Source organism: Eulemur rufifrons, chromosome 24, assembly GCF_041146395.1.
Source record: "Eulemur rufifrons isolate Redbay chromosome 24, OSU_ERuf_1, whole genome shotgun sequence".
Taxonomy (NCBI): domain Eukaryota; kingdom Metazoa; phylum Chordata; class Mammalia; order Primates; family Lemuridae; genus Eulemur; species Eulemur rufifrons.
In genome coordinates, this window is record NC_091006.1 from 13,281,242 (window position 1) to 13,301,003 (window position 19,762).

A 19,762-nucleotide genomic window follows, 5' to 3' on the forward strand; every position below is an offset into this window, starting at 1 on the left:
TAGTCCCCACCTACCCACTGCTCGTTACCTGCCTGCCTGGGACCCTCCCAGGGACACCCCAGTCACTCAGGTCCGTGCTGGCCATGGTCCCCAAGGCTTCCTTGCCCCACCCGAATGCACATGCACGACACACGTGCGTCCTCTCGACTGCACACATGGCCCGCCCTGCCCCGAAGCCTCTGCTCTCAGATTCTCAGCCTGGACACCTGTCCCCAGTCGGGCCCTCCGCCCGGGCCCTGACCCATCTCGTACGCCCCCCACAGGGCGTGGTCACGGCCGCCGTCAGCCTCATCACCTGTCTCTGCAAGAAGAACCCAGACGACTTCAAGACATGTATCTCCTTGGCCGTGTCTCGCCTGAGCCGGGTAGGTGTGGTCTAGATGCTGGCTGCGGGAGTGGCCCCGGTGTCCCTGTGCCCTCTGATACCTCGCTGGTCCCCCCCTCTCTCCCTGAGAGGCTTCCCAGCCCAGTGGTTACAAACCCAGGCTCTGAGCTGGGTTCATCCTCACTCGGCCACTTCCTGGCTGAGTGGACCTGGGCAAGTGGCTTCACCTTCCTGGGCCTCAGTGGCCCCATCTGTTCAATGGGGACGATACCAGTGCCTACCTCACAGCACAGCTGCTGTGAACAAAGTGCTCAGGGCAGGGCCAGGCGGGCTGGGCCCCGGGAAGCCAGAGCTGCCCTCCTGTCTGTTCTTCCTCCTGTCCCCCAATTCCCTGCACATCTCTCTCCTTCCATCCTGCCTCCCGTCCCTCTCTCCTCCGTCGCTTGTGTCCTGAGACCATCCCCTGAGGCCTGCGCACCGGGCTCTGTGTGGGATGACACCAAGGACACAGATGAGTCAGACTCGAGCTATGCACTCAGGGAGCTCCCTGTCCTGCTGGAGAGAGGCGTGTGTAGCAGGGGAGGTGACTCAGTCACGGATTATCACAAAAGGGTGGTTTGTGCTATAATGGAGGTAGCACAGGCTTCCATAGGAGGCATTTAACCCAGCCTGTGAGTCCAGGAAGGCTTCCTGGGGGAGGCGATCCCTGAATTGAAATTTGAAATAGGAGTACATGAAAGTGTTTCCTAGGCAGGTAGGAAGAGGCCTGGATTCTCAGACAGAGAACAACACACTGCTCATTCATTCAGCCATTGCTTCATTCATTTCCCATACATCTGAATACTGTATGCCAGGCAAGTATAGGAGACACAGTGACGGGGGGACAGGGGCACCTACCAGCATGGAGGTGGCACAGAGCTTCCTGAAGAAGGGGTTTTAAAGGTTGAGTAGGAGTTTGCCGTTAGGACAAAAGTCCCATGATCTTTGGATCTTTTACTAATTAGCCACCTCTTCTCCGAACCTGCTTTCCTATCTGACCTTGTATCAGGCCCGGGGACCTAGTTGGGCCCAATTCCTGTCCCCAGAGTAGCTTCTGGTCTTGAGGGGAAATAGCCCCCAGCGAGCCAGCGTGATGTGCGCTCTAACAGAGGTAGCCCGGGGCCGTGGGAGGTTCAGAGTGGGGACCTAGCCTGGGCCAGGGACTGTCACACAGAAGGGAATCAGCAGAGACTTCCTGCCCACCTGGCACCAGTGTTACTTGGAAAACTCAACCAGCCCTGGGCTTAGTCCCAGTTCCACCCTTCTGTACGCGTGTGTGTACCTGTGTGCCTGCATGTGTGTCTGTGCCCGAGGCCTCCTCGCCCCCCTCCCTGAGCCTCAGTTTCCTGCTCCCTAAAACCATGGCACTGACAGCGCTGCCCTTGGAAGGCAGTGTTTGCTCCTCCCCAGCAAGCGGGTGACGTGCCCCCACCCATTCCTCGCCCATCTTCTCCCCCCAGATTGTCTCCTCGGCCTCCACAGACCTCCAGGACTACACCTACTACTTTGTCCCGGCGCCCTGGCTCTCAGTGAAGCTCCTGCGGCTGCTGCAGTGCTACCCCCCGCCAGGTAATGCCGAGCCCCCCGGGCTGCCTGTCACCAGGTGGGGCCCTCCAAGCCCATGGCAGGGCAGGTGGGGCTGGGGCTCTGGGTTAGGATTTCTCCCAGGCTGGTGTGGTGCCTCTAGCCCCTGTTATGTGGCTGCAGTGGGAGAGGGGGGTGGGCAGCCCTAATCCCGGAGCCCGCCCTGCGCAGCACCAAGGGTCAGACCCGTGGCTGCTCCCCTGCTGCGGGCCAGGGTCCCTGCTACGCCAGCTCTCGCTCCAGCACCGTGGCTGGGGCTATTATCACGCCTGTTTTACAGGTGAGGAAACCCAAGGCTTCGAGTGGGGAGTTCCTTGCCCAGCGTCACCCAGCCGGTGGGCCTGGCCGTGCTGTTTGAATTAGCATAGCTCACGTGTGCACGTGTGTACCTGTGTGCGTGTCTGTGTCTGCACATCTGAGCGTATCTGTGTGTGTGTATTTGCTTGTGAGTGTGCATGTGTGTCTGTGCACTCTGTATGTGTGTGTGCACACACACTGTGATTGAACCTATGATGTAGGTGACGCCAGAGGCCCCTCCCAGCTTGTCTAGCCATGATGGATTCTGCTGTGTAGCCCAAGGGAAGTCGCCTGCCTTCTCTGGGCCTTTTTCATACTGTAAGGAAGGGCTTAGGTCGGTCTAAGGCCACTTCCACCTCCCAAGCCCCAGCTGGTAATTTTGGGGTATGTCCAGGGCAGGTACCTCACTTCTTCCAACGAAATTGCAGACACGGCCCTGCTCTGGGGTTGGACCAGAAGAACCCCCAAGTCTGTGTCACCCCTTTTCAGCAGATGGTGGTGGGCTGCCTCCAATTTATTGCCAAGTAAATTTTTTTTTTTATTATGAAAAGTTTCCCAGCATACAGAGAAGTAGAGACTCTATTACCTAGACTTTACATTTTGTCTGTGTTCATGCTCCTGTTTTTTTTCTGAAATATTTAGAAGTAAGTTACAGATATCCTGATGTTTTACCTTTAAATATTTTGTTCTACATTCCTAAAAACTGGGCATTTTCATTCACAACAGTAATTCTGTTGTTACACTTAAAATGAACAATTCCCTAGTGTTTTCTGATCCCCACTGTAAATTTTCTTAATTTTTCCCAAAATGCTTTTTAGAGTTGGTTCAAAGTAGGATCTAATCAAGGCACAAATATCAAATTTGATTTTTTAAAAATTTTTTTAGAGACAGGGTCTCCCTCTGTTGCCCAGGGAGTGAATGCAGTGGTATGATCATAGCTCACTGTCACCTTGAACTCCTGGGCTCAAGCGATCCTCCTGCCTCAGCCTCCCAAGTAGCTGGGACTACAGGTGTGTGCCACCACACCCAGCTAGTTTTTCTATTTTTTTGTAGAGACAGGGTCTTGCTATGTTGTCCAGGCTAGTCTCAATAGCCTGACATCAAACAGTCCTCCCACCTTGGCCTCCCAAGTGCTGAGATGACTTGCATGAGCCACTGTGCTTGGCTCAGATTTGATTATTATTAATATTTCTCATATTCACTTTTAATCTGGAAGAATTACACTCTTTATTCCCTGACATTAGCTTTTGCCCCAGTGTTTTATTATGAAGAACTTAAATCATAAGCCAGGCACAGTGGCGCATGCCTATAGTCCCAGCTACTCGGGAGGCTGAGGTGGGAGGATGGCTTGAGCCCAGGAGTTGGACGCTGCAGTGAGCTATGATCACATCTGTGACTAGCCACTGCACACCAGCCTGGGCAAAATAGCAAGACCCCATCTCTAAACAATAAAAAAATTTCAAACATAAAGATAACTTGAGAGAACAGTATAGCAAACACCGGCGACCCTCTACTTAGCCTCAGCAGTGATTGTTAACACTGTTTTGCACACTGCTATTTTGCACTCTCACTCACCCTCTCGGCCGAACTACTTGAAAGCAAATTGCAGACATCAAAACGCTCTCCCAACTCCCAAATATTTCCACATATGTCCCTTGAGACCAAGAACACCGCAAAATCTGCAGTGCCATTATCATACCTAAGAAGACTCAAAATAACTCCACAGTGTCATTTAACTTTTAAAAATTTTTTTTTCTCCCCACCCCTCAAATTTCTTCTAGTCTAATGTAACCCACCCCATCTGTTTTTGGAGAAGCTAGGGGAGCTGTGTGGCTGTGTGTCCTGAAGTCTGGATTCGGCTGACTGCTGCCTGTGGTGTCCCTTAGCTTGTTCGTCTAGCTGGTGCATGTCCTGAGAGATTTGGGGGCAACATTTTTTGTTAGAATCCTAGGCAGCCGTTCTATATACTTGGTAACACATCACATTCCAGAAAATGGCAGTGATCAGCATTCGTCTATCTGTCTCATGTTGAGGGAGGTGGCAGGGGTTGCCTGGTGGCGCTTTCTCACCTTTGAACTCCTAGCCCCCAGGCAAGGGCTCGTCACCAAGTGTGCACACAGGGTCTTGTACCAGGCAGGCCACTGAGCGGCTAGTGTGTCCTCATCAGAGGTGGCTCAGCATTCAGACTGGGCCTTGGGAAGGCCTGGGTTTGGGGGTGTCTCTGGGGAAGGTTCCTAGAGCTTTCTTTGCTGTGTGAGAAACCTGTAGAGCATCAGCACTGCAGAAGGGGAAACTGAGACTCACAGGGGTGGCACCTCCTGCCTAGCAGGGTCAGAGCAAAGCAGGATGAGAACCCAGGTCTGGAGATGTATCTGCTGTCTCCTTCTCTCACTCACCTCCCCTGGGGACCTGGGAGGGGGTTGAGGGACCTGTAGGGCTCCTTCGGGTTGGAGACAGCCCGAGCTCTTCCAGGGAGGATGGAGCAGTGGTGTAGTCCCTGTCCCGGCAGGTGGGCTGGGCAGGCATGGCGCTCAGCCCCCGAGTGCCCTCTGTTTCCCCAGAGGATGCTGCCGTGAAGGGGCGGCTGGTGGAATGTCTGGAGACCGTGCTCAACAAGGCCCAGGAGCCCCCCAAGTCCAAGAAGGTGCAGCACTCCAACGCCAAGAACGCCATCCTCTTCGAGACCATCAGCCTCATCATCCACTACGACAGGTGCCCACCTGGGCCCAGTGGGACCTGATGCCCGGGCTGGGCAAGAGGGGCCGGAGGCCTGACTCCTGAGTCCTGGGGCAGGGGCTGGAATCCCGACTTCTAGGCAGGAGGCGGATGGAGGAGTGAGGTGTTGCCCTGTGAGGTTGGTGCGGGGCCCTCCCTGGGGGACGGAATCACTGGATATCTTTCTCTGGGCCACCAGGAGGGTCAGGACCAGGATATAGGGCTGGTTCAGGCAGGAGTTAAGAGTCCTCCTTCTCCTTAATCTCCATCTCTGTTTCTCTCACGCTGCCCCTCTCGTATGGCACCCCCCCCCCCCCCCCCCGGCAGCGAGCCCAACCTCCTGGTGCGGGCCTGTAACCAGCTGGGCCAGTTCCTGCAGCACCGGGAGACCAACCTGCGCTACCTGGCCCTGGAGAGCATGTGCACGCTGGCCAGCTCCGAGTTCTCCCACGAGGCCGTCAAGACCCACATCGACACTGTCATCAACGCTCTCAAGGTGCGCCCTCTCGGAGCCTGCCCCGGGCCCTCCGCCCCCTCAGAGGGGCCAGGGCCTCAGAGGCCCTTTGGTGGCCAGCCCTGTGCCCAGAGGGAGCCCAGAACACACCCTAGGCCCTGCTGTCCTCCCTCAGACGGAGCGGGACGTCAGTGTGCGGCAGCGGGCGGCAGACCTCCTCTACGCCATGTGTGACCGCAGCAACGCCAAGCAGATTGTGTCGGAGATGCTTCGGTACCTAGAGACGGCTGACTACGCCATCCGTGAAGAGATTGTGAGTCCTGGGGCGCCGGGCCCTCGGTCTGGGGGAGGAGGGGCTGGGCCTGGACCCCTGGGTCTCCCCATAGAGGCAGTGGTAAGGCCAGATCCAGGGGAGTCCAAGCCCCCCTCCTTGTGGGCACACTCACACATACACACGCATCCCCACGTGCCCTCCCTCCCGGCGGCAGGTCCTGAAGGTGGCCATCCTGGCTGAGAAGTACGCAGTGGACTACAGCTGGTATGTGGACACCATTCTCAACCTCATCCGCATTGCGGGCGACTACGTGAGCGAAGAGGTGTGGTACCGTGTGCTACAGATCGTCACCAACCGTGATGACGTCCAGGGCTACGCTGCCAAGACGGTCTTTGAGGTCAGCATGCCTCCCTCACCCTGATCCCCAGGACAGGACCTCGAGGCAGAGCAAGGACAGGTGGGGATGGGGGCTGCCAGCCTTGGGCCACCACCCTGCCTCCTCTTCTGCATCGCTGGGCCCTCCGAGCAGTGCCTTTACCTCTCTGGGCCACCCGAGGGACCCAGGGGCTGTGGCTTCACAGACCTGCTGTAAGGAGTCTGCAGGGCACAGGCCTGGGGCACCCAGCATGTAGTTAGTTGCCTGTCCTCAGATCTTGGTAGTCTCCCTCTGTCCTGAGAAGGGGGCCTAGTGATGTTCCATTTCATTACTTGTGGCTCAAGCCAGTCACTTACCCTCTTTGTGCCTCAGTTTCCCCACCTATAACCCCGCCCACATCATAGCGCTGTGAGGGTTCCACCAGGCAGTAGGTTGCACGTGTGAGCGCCCCGAAGCAGGGCGCTCATCCTGGTCCCCGCCATGCCCCTCCTCTGCCCTCCCAGGCGCTGCAGGCCCCAGCCTGTCACGAGAACATGGTGAAGGTCGGCGGCTACATCCTTGGGGAGTTTGGGAACCTGATTGCTGGGGACCCCCGGTCCAGGTGAGGGAGCCTCGAGCTGTGGATGAACACTCGTGCTTCTGAGGGATCTGGGGCTTGGGGGACCCCTGAGAACCTGAGGGCTGGGGACGATGAGGTTCTAGGCATCCTCTCGGCCTCTTGCCCCAGCCACCTGTCAGGGTAAGGGAACCCGAAGACCCTGGGACCAAGCATTAAAATGGCCACTGCCCTTCAGCCTCGGGGACTCTCAGTCCCCAGGAGCCAGTCTGTGGTCCTGGGAAGGGCCCATCCGAGGGAGGGGCACCTCTTGCGGGGTTTCTGGGAGACGGCAGGGGAGCCAGCCCTTCGCTGATGCCTGTCCCCCTTGCAGTCCCCCGGTGCAGTTCTCCCTGCTGCACTCCAAGTTCCACCTGTGCAGCGTGGCGACGCGGGCCCTGCTGCTGTCTACCTACATCAAGTTCATCAACCTCTTCCCTGAGACCAAGGCCACCATTCAGGGTGTGCTGCGGGCCGGCTCCCAGCTGCGCAACGCCGACGTGGAGCTGCAGCAGCGGGCCGTGGAGTACCTCACCCTCAGCTCGGTGGCCAGCACCGACGTCCTGGTCAGAGCCCTGGACCCCTGCCCCTGCCCCTGCCCTCCTCCCCCTCTTCTCCTCATGACTGGAACTGACCTGCCCCCACCCCGACCCCGCCAGGCCACAGTGCTGGAGGAGATGCCACCCTTCCCTGAGCGCGAGTCTTCCATCCTGGCTAAGCTGAAACGTAAGAAGGGGCCAGGGGCCGGCAGCGCCCTAGATGATGGCCGCAGGGACGCCAGCAGCAACGACATCAATGGAGGTGTGGAGCCCACTCCCAGCACCGTGGTGAGTCCCACAGGGTGGGCCCTGCAAGGCCGGCGGGGGCCAGGGCTGGCTGTGCCGCTCGTTCTCACTGTCACCTGCGCTTCCTGCAGTCGACGCCCTCGCCCTCCGCCGACCTCCTGGGGCTGCGGGCAGCCCCTCCCCCAGCCGCACCCCCGGCTCCTGCCAGCGCCGGGAACCTCCTGGTGGATGTCTTTGATGGCCCAGCAGCCCAGCCCAGCCTGGGGCCCACCCCCGAGGAGGCCTTCCTCAGGTACCCCTGCTTGGGCTGGCCCGTCTCTGGCCTTCTCCGCCTCTGCCCTCTTTCCGCTCAGCCCCTCCCACCTCCGCACTTGCTCCTCTCCCTGTCCCTGCCTCCTTTGCCAGCCCCGCTGCTGCCTCCCCTGCCCTGGCCTCCTCGCTCCCTCCCTCCCTCTGGCCACCCTGGACTCTGCTGACCCCGGCCACCCTTTGTTGTCCTTTCCCATCACCGTTTCTCAGCCTGCTCTTCCTTCTCTCCTTCCCTCTTCCTTCTCTCTCCCCCCTCTCTTCGGCCTTCTTGCTGCCTCTCTGGGATTGGCTGCCTGCCACGTCTGTCTTCTCTTGTCTGCTCTGGGATTGGATGGCCCAGCGAGCTGGAGCCGCCTGCCCCTGAGAGCCCCATGGCTTTGCTGGCTGACCCAGCTCCGGCTGCTGAGTAAGGGGTGGCCTGGGGGACTGGGGGCAGACTCTGGTGTCCGCAGGGAGGGTTAAGGGGCTGGGAGCTCTTGTCAGGGGGTTCTGGATGAGTGGCAGAGGCAGGGACTTGGGAGGAAAGTGAAACTTGGAGTCCTCTGATAGGGGTACGTGCCAGGGTTCCATTTGCATTGGAGACAACAGCTGATCTGATTCTGGGGTTCTTTGAGGCTCTGTGAGGAGTCTGGGTATGTGGTTCTGGGGTTCTGTCCTCGCAGGGCTTGTCTCACGCCCATTAGCTCTGGGTCTTTCCCTCCAGCCCCTCAAGTCCCTTCCCATCTCACTCCTCTCTCCGCCTCCAGCCCAGGTCCCGAGGACATCGGCCCTCCCATTCCAGAGGCCGATGAACTGCTGAACAAGTGAGTCCTGGGGGAGATGGGGAAGGAGAACAGGGACAAATAGGGAGCCCAAGCCAGGCACAGACAGGTACCCCTGTCATCCTGAGCTCCCTGCCACCCCTACGCAGGTTTGTGTGCAAGAACAACGGGGTCCTGTTTGAGAACCAGCTGCTGCAGATCGGAGTCAAGTCAGAGTTCCGGCAGAACCTGGGTGCATCCGGTGGACTGTGGGGGTGGGGTGGGAGGGAGACTTTGGCTTGGGTGGTGGCTGGGAGGGGGGTCAGAGGAACTCGGATGGAGCCCTGCCTCCCCCACCCACTGCAGGCCGCATGTATCTCTTCTATGGCAACAAGACCTCGGTGCAGTTCCAGAACTTCTCGCCCACTGTCGTCCACCCAGGAGACCTCCAGACTCATATCCTCTCAGGCTCGGCGCAGTCCCCTGGCACCAGCTTGGCCCCTCTTACTGTGAGGGCTTGGGCATGTGGTTACCTCTCTGAGATTTAGTGTCTTCATCTGTAGGACAGGAGGTGACCACAAGACGATGAGCAGGAGGTGTTACTTCCGGAACCCCTCCTGCTCAGGGCCTCAGTTCGGCCATGTCAGGCACCTTTGATGTCCTAGACTTGTTCTCCGCTGGGCTCCATGGCCATGATGCCAGGGCCCCCTGCACTTAGGGGCCAGGCCTGGGGGTCTAGGAGGCTCCTGTAGGCAGTTCCGTGCCAGGAACGGGGTGGAGGCAAGAGATGCATAAAACCAGCTCCTTGCACGTGAGTTATGGACATGAATGCAAATGATGAGACCACTAATTACTGCCATCTTTGGGTGTTGACCATGTGCCAAACACACAGCAAGTACTTGTAATGGATTATTTCATCGACTCTTTTTTTTTTTTTTTTTTTTTGTTGAGACAGAGTCTCACTTTGTTGCCCAGGCTAGAGTGAGTGCCGTGGCGTCAGCTTAGCTCACAGCAACCTCAGACTCCTCGGCTTAAGCGATCCTACTGCCTCAGCCTCCCGAGTAGCTGGGACTACAGGCATGTGCCACTATGCCCGGCTAATTTTTTCTATATATATTTTTAGTTGTCCATATAATGTCTTTCTATTTTTAGTAGAGACGGGGTCTCGCTCAGGCTGGTCTCGAACTCCTGACCTTGAGCAATCCACCCGCCTCGGCCTCCCAGAGAGCTAGGATTACAGGCGTGAGCCACCGCGCCCGGCCATTTCATCGACTCTTGAGGACATTTTAGCACGTGTCCACTTGGTAGAGGGGACTGAGAGAGTTAAGTGGCTTTTACAGTCACCCAGGTGATAAGAGCTGGGATTCAAACCCCAGTGAGCCTCCAGAGCCAATGCTATTATCTCAATGCGGTGTGACTTGTGGTGCAATAGGGCCACTGAGACCACTATGAAAGGCCAGAGGAGGCACTTAGGGGGCAGGTCAGAGGTTGCATAGGAGGAACTTTGTAGCTGGGCCTTGTTACAGGGTGAGTCCAGGATTGCAGGCTGGGGCTGCCGGGAAGCCAAAGGTTCATGGCCAAGACCCCTTCGGGCCACCTTTTCTGTCTCTGGCTTCCTTGACCATGGGCGGGCACAGCTGGCCGTGCAGACCAAGCGTGTGGCGGCGCAGGTGGACGGCGGGGCACAAGTGCAGCAGGTGCTCAACATCGAGTGTCTGCGGGACTTCCTGACGCCCCCGCTGCTGTCTGTGCGCTTCCGGTGAGTTGGGCGTGGCCCTTCTTGAGGGGCGGGGCTTCTGGGCCAAGGGGCGGGGCTTGACAGCCCTGCCACCTCCCGTGCTAGGTATGGTGGTGCCCCCCAGTCCCTCACCCTGAAGCTCCCGGTGACCATCAACAAGTTCTTCCAGCCGACAGAGATGGCGGCCCAGGACTTCTTCCAGCGCTGGAAGCAGCTGAGCCTGTGAGCGGCGGGATAGGGCCGAGGTCGCTGGGGGCGGTGGGGGCGGTGGGGGGGGGGGCAGGGGCAGGGCATCCAGGTCGCTGACCCGAACCTTCCCCTACCCCCAGGCCTCAGCAGGAGGCACAAAAAATCTTCAAAGCCAACCACCCCATGGACGCCGAGGTTACTAAAGCCAAGGTGAGAGACCAGGAGCATGTTTCTGGAGCCTCTGTTTTTCCATCTGTAAAGTAGGGCCAATTTGCAGCCCCAAGGGTTTTTGGGAACCGGGATGCTGTGGTGTGGGTGCTGACAGCTCCGCCACCCTGACGGCTGCTCTCCTCCGCCCAGCTTCTGGGGTTTGGCTCTGCTCTCCTGGACAATGTGGACCCCAACCCTGAGAACTTTGTGGGGGCTGGGATCATCCAGACTAAAGCCCTGCAGGTGGGCTGTCTGCTCCGGCTGGAGCCCAACGCCCAGGCCCAGGTGAGTTGCTGTGGGAGGCCCCGAGGGCCACAGGAAGGGCTCCTGGCTGTCCGGGTCCCTGTGCCCACCCCACTGCGCCCACTCCTTCTGCCTCACCGCCCCCTTCTCTGTCCGTCTCCTCCATCTATCCCCACCATTAGCTCCCTCCTGTCCCCTTCCTCCGGTCGTCCTCTCCCTGTCTGATTTCTGGCCTTCTATATCCTTTCCACCTGTCTTGGCCTCTTTTGTCCCCCTCCTCTCTGGAGACCTCCTGTCTCTTCTGTCACTGTTCTGATCCTGTCATCCTTCTCTCTCCTTTTATCTCCTCTGAATTTCCCTCTCCCGGGGCTCTCTGTCCCCTCCCATGTGGCCTCCCCCATCCCCTCTGAGTCCTCCCCCCATTTCCCCCCACCCAGATGTACCGGCTGACCCTGCGCACCAGCAAGGAGCCTGTCTCCCGTCACCTGTGTGAGCTACTGGCCCAGCAGTTCTGAGCCCTGGACTCTGCCCCCGGGGATGTGGCCGGCACTGGGCAGCTCCTAGAACTGAGGCAGCTTTGGTGGATGGGGTGGATGGGGGACCTCCACTCGTGACAGGAAAAGACCCTAGGGGTTGGGGGAGATGCCTGGGACCTTCCTCCGGCCTTTTGTATTTTTATTTTTGTTCATCTGCTGCTGTTTACATTGTGGGGGGTAAGGGGGAGCCCCCTCCCTCCCTTTCCCCTCCAAGCACAGAGGGGAGAGGGGCCAGGGAAGTGGGTGCCTCCTCCCCTCCTCCCCCACCCTGTCGTAGCCCCTCCCACCCTCTCCCTGTCCAGGGGCTGTGTATTATTGTGAGCGAATAAACAGAGAGACGCTAACAGCCCCATGTGTGTCCATCACCCACTCCCTGGTGGTCAAAGAAGTGGGGTGAGGGCGTGCAGCGTGTGGGTGGCCAGGTTTCGAAGCCCGTGGGTGGGACTCTGAGGATACAGCAGAAGCAGCAGCCGCCTATGCCCCAACTGCAGGCCCACCAGACGCAATCCTGTGTCTGGTTCCTCGGACCCCAACACAAGGTAGCAGGCTCTGGGCAGTGGGGCCCTGTGGACCGCATCTTCCGTCTTCTCCAGTGGCCCTGGCTCTGGGGAGAGGACATGGAGCACTGAGGTGACAAGTAGGATAGGATGCTAACCTTCGGAAGCCCCTCTCCAGCCTGGGCCCAAGTTCTGAATCTGTGGAGTCTCTTCGCACAAGCTTGGGGAGCCTCCTGCCAGGGGAGGGCCTCGGGCTCTAGCCAGCTTTCAGCAACCTGGACAAGGCCACCCTCTTCCCACCCAGCCACGGCTGTTTTCCTGGGGATGCTCTGTGTAGCCCCAGGCAATCCTCTTAGCAATACAAGTCACAAACATGCAGCTGACACTTACCAGACACCAGGCTGCAACACATGAGCTTGGGGGCCCCCCCAGGACCCCACCCTGATTTTCACAAGGGGAAAGCAGGCAGAGAGAGGTGGAATAGCACAGCTAGCAAGGGCTAAGGCCCTTGAGGTGGCGTTCGGGTGCTTCACTGGGGTTGTAGCGCCACCCCAGGTCCCTTCCTTTTTCTTTCTGGGGCCTTATGGGTTCTACAACAGTTTTTCCTTCCTAAGCTGGAATCTGTGCAATCCTCCCCCCACCGCCACCGCCACCCCTGGTTAACCCCAGGCTGTCAGCACAGCCTGGGCTGTCAGCAGCACTGCGGAGTGGTGGCCTGCTGGATATGGAGCAGACTGCCTGTGTTTGAACCATGGCTCTGCCACTTATTAGCTGGGCCTCAGTTTCCTCCTCTGTAACACGGGCATGATGATATAACAGGATAATCCTCATCAGCGAGGATAAAGTGAGTCATTACATGTAAAAGCACTGGCAAGAGAAGAGGTCTCCGTGTTAGTTATTACTAAATACTAGGATTACCCAGGAAGTTCAGAAACCAGCCAGGGACCTCCTTCCCCTCCCTCCCTGTCTGTCAGTGCTCTGTTCTCCAGGAAAACCACTGCCCGGTGCATGCTGGGTTCTGCCAGTTTCTCCAACCCTACGTCTCACTCCCACCTTGTGACACCTAGGTCTCAGTGCCCCTGCCTGCCACTGACCTGGTGGGAAGTGTGTGGAGGTGACCAGGGTGTAGAAGTTGCGGAGGAGGCGCCGGCGCTTTTCAGGGGAAGGCCCTGGCAGAGAAGACACAGGGTGATGGCGAGCCCCTCTCCGGCCCACACTCCTCCTGGGCCCGCCCTTGTCCTTGGTCACCTTTATCCCTCAGGGGCTCCACAGTAAAGAGGCAACGTTTCAGTTCAAGGTGGAGGAGCAGCAGCCTGTGGGAAAGGGGGTGTCACGGCCAGGGAAGAGGGGATGAGGACCCCAACTCACTCACCCCGCCCCCCCCCCCCCACCGTCCAAGCCCTACCCAAGGATGTCTGTGTGCAGGGGGAAGCCATCTGGCAGTGCTCGGGGTCCCAGAGGTAGGCAGGCGCGCAGAGGGTCCAGCAGTGGCTGCCACCAGCGCTCCAGAAGCTGCAGGGGGCATTGTCAGGGGGGTGTGGTCATAAAGAGACAGGGCTCGTGGGTGAGGTCTGGGAGTCACCAAAGGGAGGAGGCGTGGCCAAGTGGGGGCAGGGCGTAGGAGAGGAGGGGAAGGGACCATGGAAGGGGTGCGACCTTGAAGGACAGAAGACGAGAGAAAGAGTGGCTAAGTTGGGGTGAAGGGGAGAGGGTGCTGGAGGAAAGAAGCCGCTGGCTCTCAGGGCCGGGTGGTGAGGGAGGGAGCTTAAGCGGGACAACACGCGGATTCACCTGTGGATACAGCTGGCTGAGGGGTGGGCGCGGCCCGCAGAGCAGACACAGCTCCAGGCCCGGCAGCAGCGTCAGGGTCAGGAGCCTGTGAGGGACCTGAAGCAGGACACAGGTGGGGCCGACCGCAGTTCTCCCCTTTCCATCACAAATCCCGCCTCTTCACGCACTTGTCCCACTCCTCGCTTCCCCTTGCCCCGCCCCCCGCCGGCCCCACCTACTCACCGTGGGACTCCCATGCGGCAAGTACACCGGGTAGTCGCGAGCGGCCTGCGGCGGCAGGGACCCCACCAACCAGGGGAGCAGCACGGCCTCAGGTGTCCCCAGCCGCCACCAGCCCTCTGTTGCTGCCACCACCCGGCCTGACACCACCAGACTGACGAAGGCCGTGCCGGCAGCCTCAGCAAACCCGGAGAGGGCTTCCTGGGTAAGGAGAGGCAGGCAGACTGGAAGTCAGGAGAGGTGAGCAGGGGGCGCAGTGACTTCCCAGGTGGGCAAGGAATGGGAAGAGACAGGCATGTGCCAAGTAGGCACAAGCAACATTCTACTGAAGCTCAGAAAAGTCAAGTCACCTGCTGAGAGCCACCCTGCTGGCAGGTAGCCACACCAGGCAAATCAACAAGCACAGTATTTAAGGAAGGGTACATAGAGATTCGCCAGGTGGAAGGGAGAGCGTGTACCAAGGTTGGGAAGCTGGGAAGTTGTTAAGATCTGCGGGGCCCCTGTGGCAGCTGGGTGAAGGGAGATTGTGGTGGGTGCCACCAGGCTGAGGGCCTGGGACCTTCCTCAGGGAGATGGAGGCCCCAGGAGGGCTGTGAGCAGAGCAGAGGTGGGACAGGGCCAGCTCTGGGTGTAGAAAGATTCTTTTAGGGCCAAGTGGTGGTCAGACTGGAAGCAGAGAGGATAGGAAGGGGTGGGGACAATGGTCCAGGGGAACAAGGATGAGGATGAGGACTGAGCCAGAGGAACAGATGTAAGAGTTTCCACAGTGTCCCCAATACCTGCAGGAGGGACCCATCTGGAGGAATCACGCAGTCCACACACTGGGTCAGGTCCCCGATGAGCTCTGAGTCCCCTAGGAAGCTGTCAATAAGGCGGTAGCTGGCCTAGCAGAGGGAGAAGGGAGGAGCCTAGGACCCAGGTAGCCACAGACCTCCTGCCTCCCCTCAGAAAACTGGCAATGCCTGGCCTAGCTCCAGGGTCAGACAAACAAGTTACCCCAAGAACCCAATGGGGTCAGGCTGCCCCAGGGACTTCTGGGAACTGTAGTTCCTGAGTAGCAGTGCTCAGGTATCCCAGCTTTCCATCCTCATGTCCTGCAGCCTCACCCTCAACTCCTTCTTCAGTCTCTCTACGTTGCGGATATTGGTCAGTTCTTCAAGTCCCACAAGAAGAACCTAGAAGAACCACATAGAAGAGTAGGGGCCCTGGACAACTGGTTCTAAGAAAGAAAGGGCTGGAACCTGAACTGCTGGGTCTGAGGGAAGAGGAGGCTTGGGGCCTTGGCAGCTGGGACTGAGGGCCAGGATTCCTGGGTTCTGAGGGAGGAGGATGTTGGGGGCCTGGACTCCTAGGTCTGAGGGAGAAGGATGCTGAGAGCTCAGATTCCTGGGTTTGGGAGAAAAGAGGGCTGGGGAGTCTCACCATGGCCCCAAACACCATCTGGAGTAGCCTCTCCAGCCTCAGCTCAGAGACGCCCTCCTCAGATGACAGAACAATGAGGGTGATACTGTGGGAATGGAATGTGAGAAGGAAGAATGAGTCTAGGCCTTTGAAACTGGGCAGGGGGTAGTAGGTTCTGCCCATTGATCCTAGAATGCCAGATACATCCTCCCTGTCTCTCTTACAGAGAAGATCTCAGGGATCTGAGAGCGTAACTAACTTGCCAAAGATCCCACAGCCAAATAAACAGCTGGCCTTGGAAAGCTGGAAAGCCTCCAGGGTCATCTTCAACAGGGGCTCTCATCCAGGCCCTGTCCCCGTATCCCAAGCTCCCGCCTAGTAACCTGTCATGGAAGCTTTTCCACACCACGGTCGTGTCCTCCGTCCTCGCAGAGCTCAGCTGCACCTCCAGATTCTGCCCGAACATGTGGACTCCATTGAGGGAGCCGATGACAGAGAATGGAAGCTGGGGAGGGGTTGGGGCATTAGACAGGAGCCCCCAATACCCTTCTCCTTGGGACACAACTGTCCAAGATCCCAGCCCCCTCCTCTTTTCATATGCCTTGGAAGTTCCTCCTTCCAGGAACCAGGCTTACTGTCCGTTGCCCCCTCGGTCCTATAAACTCAACACTGAAACCTCCACAGCCCCTGCTCCCTCGAGGATCCGGAGTCAAAACGCCTAACCCCCTTATATTAGATCCAGGCGTCCAAGGCCCCACCTGCTGACGGGTGGGGGCGCCGCCACGGCTGCTCCTGCAGAACAGGGGGACCCCGCTGGAGGACGCCAGGCACAGCAGATGCACAGTGCCCCCCGTCCCCTCCTCCCCCATTTGGAACCCCCTCCTGCAGCCCTCCACGTGGGGACAGTCAGTGCCGGTCTTGGAGCATGCCAGTAATCACGGTAGATCGGCCTGCTGTCCGGAGCCGCCAGAGGGCGAGATGGGGAGCTGATTGGAAGGCAACTAAATTCCCGCCTTCTTCCTCCAACTCAAACAGACCCTCGATCCCTATTTAGGCACCTCCCCCAAATCCAGTTAAGTTTTCTTCCGCTCCAGCCGGAAGTCACTATACCCCTAACAAACATGGAGGCTAATTATACTTGCAAAGCTTTGTAGTTTCTCCCTGAAGTAGTTTGACTTCATTTATTTAAAAAGAACGAAGAGACCAGCTTGAAGACACTGACGGTGCCAAAGCATTGTCTAGAAACCATCCGGTAGGATATAATGGGGTTTTACATTGTAAATGGAAAAAACCCAGCTGTTTTGAGCAAAGATGGCGGCGGTGCCAAGCGTTGCCTAGCAACCGCAGTCAGTCTCATTCCCATTTTAAGGCAGTAAACAGCTATGCCCCGCTCAAAGATGGCTCCACGTCGAAGTCCGAGCACCCACCTTCGGGCGAAATCGAGAAAAACACCATCTCCCCCGTCACCTTCGAGGGTGGTTTGGTCCAGCGAGCGTTGCCTAGTAACCACCAAAAGAGATGATTGTTTTTGTTATTAGAAAAAGGAAAAGAGGAAATGCTCTATTTTCCAGAATCTTAGAAATAACATTTTTCAAATGAATTTATACATGACAGTGTATCACGGATAAAGTGAAAATACTCCTTCTCAGATTCTTTCCTTAAAATAAAGACAGTTCAACACAGACTATTCACACTTTTTTACAAATGTGATCATCGTACTAAGGTTTTCATACTTTCTTTTTCTTTTGTAAAAAAGTATAAATCCACTTCGTCTTTTCAATATATTTTTATAGTCTATTTTATGGATGTAACAAATTGATTTGACCAATCCTATATTGACTGACATATGTTAGGTTTTTTTCCTGTGTGTGTTTAAAGTTGAGTTAGCAATTTAATCAGCTAGATATTTTCTTTTGTTGTGAAAACAGTTCCCTTCATTTATCCAAGCATATTTACAAAATATACAGTAATTTAAAAAAACATTTATTTCCCTTAATATATGCTTTGCTTGCATTCTGGATTTGATTTCCAATAGTTGATACAAAGAAAATTAAGATGTCTACCTTACATATTACATTAATCAAATTTCTAGAGGCATTAAAAGATACATAAAATAATTCTCAATTCCTCCCTGTAGTTCCATGAATTTTTTCTTTAGTTCATTTATATTGATTATGACCACGATATATTTCTATCATCTTTTATATTTCTTGTCCTGCCTTGTAAATGTTTTTCTTTCTTGCTCTTTTCTGAATGGAATTTTATTTTATTTTTTATTTTTTTAAAGATGGGGTCTCAGTCTGTTGCCTAAGTTCAAGTGCAGTGGTACGATTATAGCTCACTGCAACCTCAAATTCCTGGCTCAAGTGATCTTCCCACCACAACTTCCTGAGTAGCTGGGACTACATGCCTGCGCCACCACACCCCACTTGGATTGAATAGTTTTTCTCAATCTATTCTTTCTCTCTCTCTCTCTTTATTTTTATTTTAATTTTTTAATTTTTTTTTTTTGAGACAGAGTCTCGTTTTGTTGCCTGGGCTACAGTGAGTGCCGAGGCGTCAGCCTAGCTCACAGCAACCTCAAACTCCTGGGCTTAAGTGATCCTCCTGTCTCAGCCTCCTGGGTAGCTGAGACTACAGGTGTGAGCCACCACGCCCGCCTAATTTTTTGTTTCTAGTTTTAGTTGACTGCTAATTTTTTTTCTATTTTTAGTAGAGATGGGGGTCTCCCTCTTGCTCAGGCTGGTCTCTAACTCCTGACCTCCAGCAATCCTCCCTCCTCGGCCTCCCATAGTGCTAGGATTACAGGCGTGAGCCACCGCACCTGGCCCATTCTTTCTCTCTTTCTTGATTTTGAATTTATGCAGTCTATGGCTCTTTTATTTTTAGAAGTTATTATTGAAATTTTACTTACATTTAACTTAGCAAAGCCTAACATTAAACAAGATCTTAAATCCTCTCTCAAATAAAACAAAGAGCATAGAACAGCTTAACTCTGTTGAATGCTCTCCAGACTAACCAACCAGTGTTACCCAGTATTTTTTCTGACTTTTTAAAATGCCCTACTGAATACTTTTATAATTTATGTAAGCAATGTTTATTTGTAATTATATATGTGTTTATGATTCATTTTGCCCTCCTCCTTCTTTCTTACAAATCAGCCCATCTTCCCAGCATAATTTTTAATATTTCTACTTCCTAAAGTACATCCTTTTAGAAGTTCCTTTAGTGCAAGTCTTTTGGAGTTACATTCTATTTTTATTACCTGGAGTGACTTTCCCTCACTTTCACTATTGTACAAGTCTGGAATGATTGTTAATTTTTCTCAAAACTTTGAATATATTATTCCATTATCTCCTACTTTCCATTTTTACTGTTAAGAAGCTGGTGTCATTCTACATATAATTTCTTTGCAGAGATCTGTTCTTTCTTTCTGGGTATTTTCAGTCTTTCATAATGATGAGTCAAGTTGAGCAATTCTTTTTATTTATCCTGATTTTATACTTTGTACTCTCAGGATTCATGTTTTTCATCAATTCTAGAAAACATGTACCCATAAACTATTAAAATATTGCCTCTATTTTATTCTCTTTTTTCCTTTTCGGACTCCAACTAGGAAGATGTTAGACCTTCTTCTTTAAGTCCCCATATCCCTTTTTAAATTAAAAAAAAAATGTTTTTCAGCCAGGCACAGTGGCTCACACCTGTAGTCCCAGCTACTCGGGAGGCCGAGGCAGGAGGATCATTTGAGCCCAGGAGTTTGACATTGCAGTGAGCTATGATGATGCCACCACACTCTACCTGGGGGTGACAGAGTGCAACTCTGTCTTAAAAAAAAAATTTTTTTTCATTTCCTAATATTGCATTCTTAGTAATTTCTTATATATCTTCCAGTTCACTAATTCTCTCTTCAGCTGTCTTAATCTTCTGTATAAGTCACCCTTTGAGTTTTTTTGTTTCAACAATTTTAAAAATTGCATTGTGGTCCTCCCCCAAACCCCACCTGTTCTTTTTTGATATCTTCTTGCTGCTGGATGATCTCTGTGTCTGTAGTAGGCTGGTTCTAAAATGCCTCCCACTGACCTCCACCTCCTGGTATTCACTCCCTTTTCCTCTTTTCTTTTGTAATGAATGGGACCTGTGACTTACTTTTAACACTTGAAATTTGGTAAAAGTGATATGCGGTCACTTCTGACATACTAGGTTATGAAGAGTGTGACTTCCATCTGGCTTGTATTTGCTCCCTTACTGGTGCTCTCTCTCGCTGCTCTAATGCCACAACTGCCATGTTGTGACCTGCCAAAGGAGAGGTCCATGGAACTGAGGGTGGCCTCTGGTCAACAGCCTGTGAACTGAGTCCTAACCACTATGTGTGTGAACATGGAAGCAGATCTTTCTCTAATTGAGCCTTGAGATGATTACAATCCCGGGTGAACACTTCGATT

The 19,762-nt window shown here is 55.0% G+C and overlaps 2 protein-coding genes across 5 annotated transcripts in view; one reads left to right on the forward strand and one right to left on the reverse strand.

Annotated features, from left to right (window-relative positions):
- Positions 1 to 11,756, forward strand: part of AP2A1 (adaptor related protein complex 2 subunit alpha 1) — a 32,362-nt gene extending 20,606 nt beyond the window's left edge. Inside the window, exons 6-24 of one of the 3 annotated variants that reach the window (XM_069458393.1) lie at positions 264 to 365; positions 1,825 to 1,933; positions 4,807 to 4,957; positions 5,288 to 5,456; positions 5,590 to 5,727; positions 5,903 to 6,085; positions 6,568 to 6,665; positions 6,994 to 7,225; positions 7,319 to 7,486; positions 7,576 to 7,736; positions 8,094 to 8,159; positions 8,500 to 8,556; positions 8,664 to 8,746; positions 8,860 to 8,949; positions 10,129 to 10,252; positions 10,337 to 10,453; positions 10,561 to 10,630; positions 10,781 to 10,915; positions 11,311 to 11,756. In XM_069458393.1, coding sequence (XP_069314494.1) covers positions 264 to 365; positions 1,825 to 1,933; positions 4,807 to 4,957; positions 5,288 to 5,456; positions 5,590 to 5,727; positions 5,903 to 6,085; positions 6,568 to 6,665; positions 6,994 to 7,225; positions 7,319 to 7,486; positions 7,576 to 7,736; positions 8,094 to 8,159; positions 8,500 to 8,556; positions 8,664 to 8,746; positions 8,860 to 8,949; positions 10,129 to 10,252; positions 10,337 to 10,453; positions 10,561 to 10,630; positions 10,781 to 10,915; positions 11,311 to 11,388 — 2,331 coding nt within the window. In that variant the 3' untranslated portion in view covers positions 11,389 to 11,756. The remainder of the gene's footprint in view (positions 1 to 263; positions 366 to 1,824; positions 1,934 to 4,806; positions 4,958 to 5,287; positions 5,457 to 5,589; positions 5,728 to 5,902; positions 6,086 to 6,567; positions 6,666 to 6,993; positions 7,226 to 7,318; positions 7,487 to 7,575; positions 7,737 to 8,093; positions 8,160 to 8,499; positions 8,557 to 8,663; positions 8,747 to 8,859; positions 8,950 to 10,128; positions 10,253 to 10,336; positions 10,454 to 10,560; positions 10,631 to 10,780; positions 10,916 to 11,310) is intronic. The other 2 variants (XM_069458394.1, XM_069458395.1) reach the window with 2 other exon arrangements.
- A 33-nt stretch (positions 11,757 to 11,789) lies between these two features.
- FUZ (fuzzy planar cell polarity protein) lies at positions 11,790 to 16,330 on the reverse strand. 2 transcript variants are annotated; one of them, XM_069458396.1, is made up of 11 exons: positions 16,076 to 16,330; positions 15,701 to 15,822; positions 15,339 to 15,423; positions 15,023 to 15,091; positions 14,696 to 14,800; positions 13,920 to 14,117; positions 13,698 to 13,793; positions 13,312 to 13,418; positions 13,155 to 13,219; positions 13,001 to 13,075; positions 11,790 to 12,013 (listed from the first exon to the last, which is right to left on the reverse strand). In XM_069458396.1, the coding sequence occupies exons 1-11, from the start codon at positions 16,184 to 16,186 to the stop codon at positions 11,790 to 11,792; spliced, it is 1,257 nt and encodes a 418-aa protein (XP_069314497.1). In that variant the 5' UTR covers positions 16,187 to 16,330. The 2 variants fall into 2 exon arrangements, with proteins under 2 accessions (XP_069314497.1, XP_069314498.1); XM_069458397.1 differs by lacking the exon at positions 15,339 to 15,423 and having other exon boundaries at positions 15,724 to 15,822.
- Positions 16,331 to 19,762: the final 3,432 nt, after the last annotated feature.

Bases quoted from the DNA above. Each gene is read 5' to 3' on its own strand.
- FUZ (XM_069458396.1), bottom strand. From the start codon at position 16,186: ATGGGGGAGGAGGGGACGGGGGGCACTGTGCATCTGCTGTGCCTGGCG. The intron at 14,118-14,695 runs GTATTGGGGACA...CTCCTTACCCAG, and splicing joins CAGATGGGTCCCTCCTGCAG to GAAGCCCTCTCCGGGTTTGC. The intron at 12,014-13,000 runs GTCAGTGGCAGG...TCCTCTCCCCAG, and splicing joins CTCCACACACTTCCCACCAG to AGCCAGGGCCACTGGAGAAG.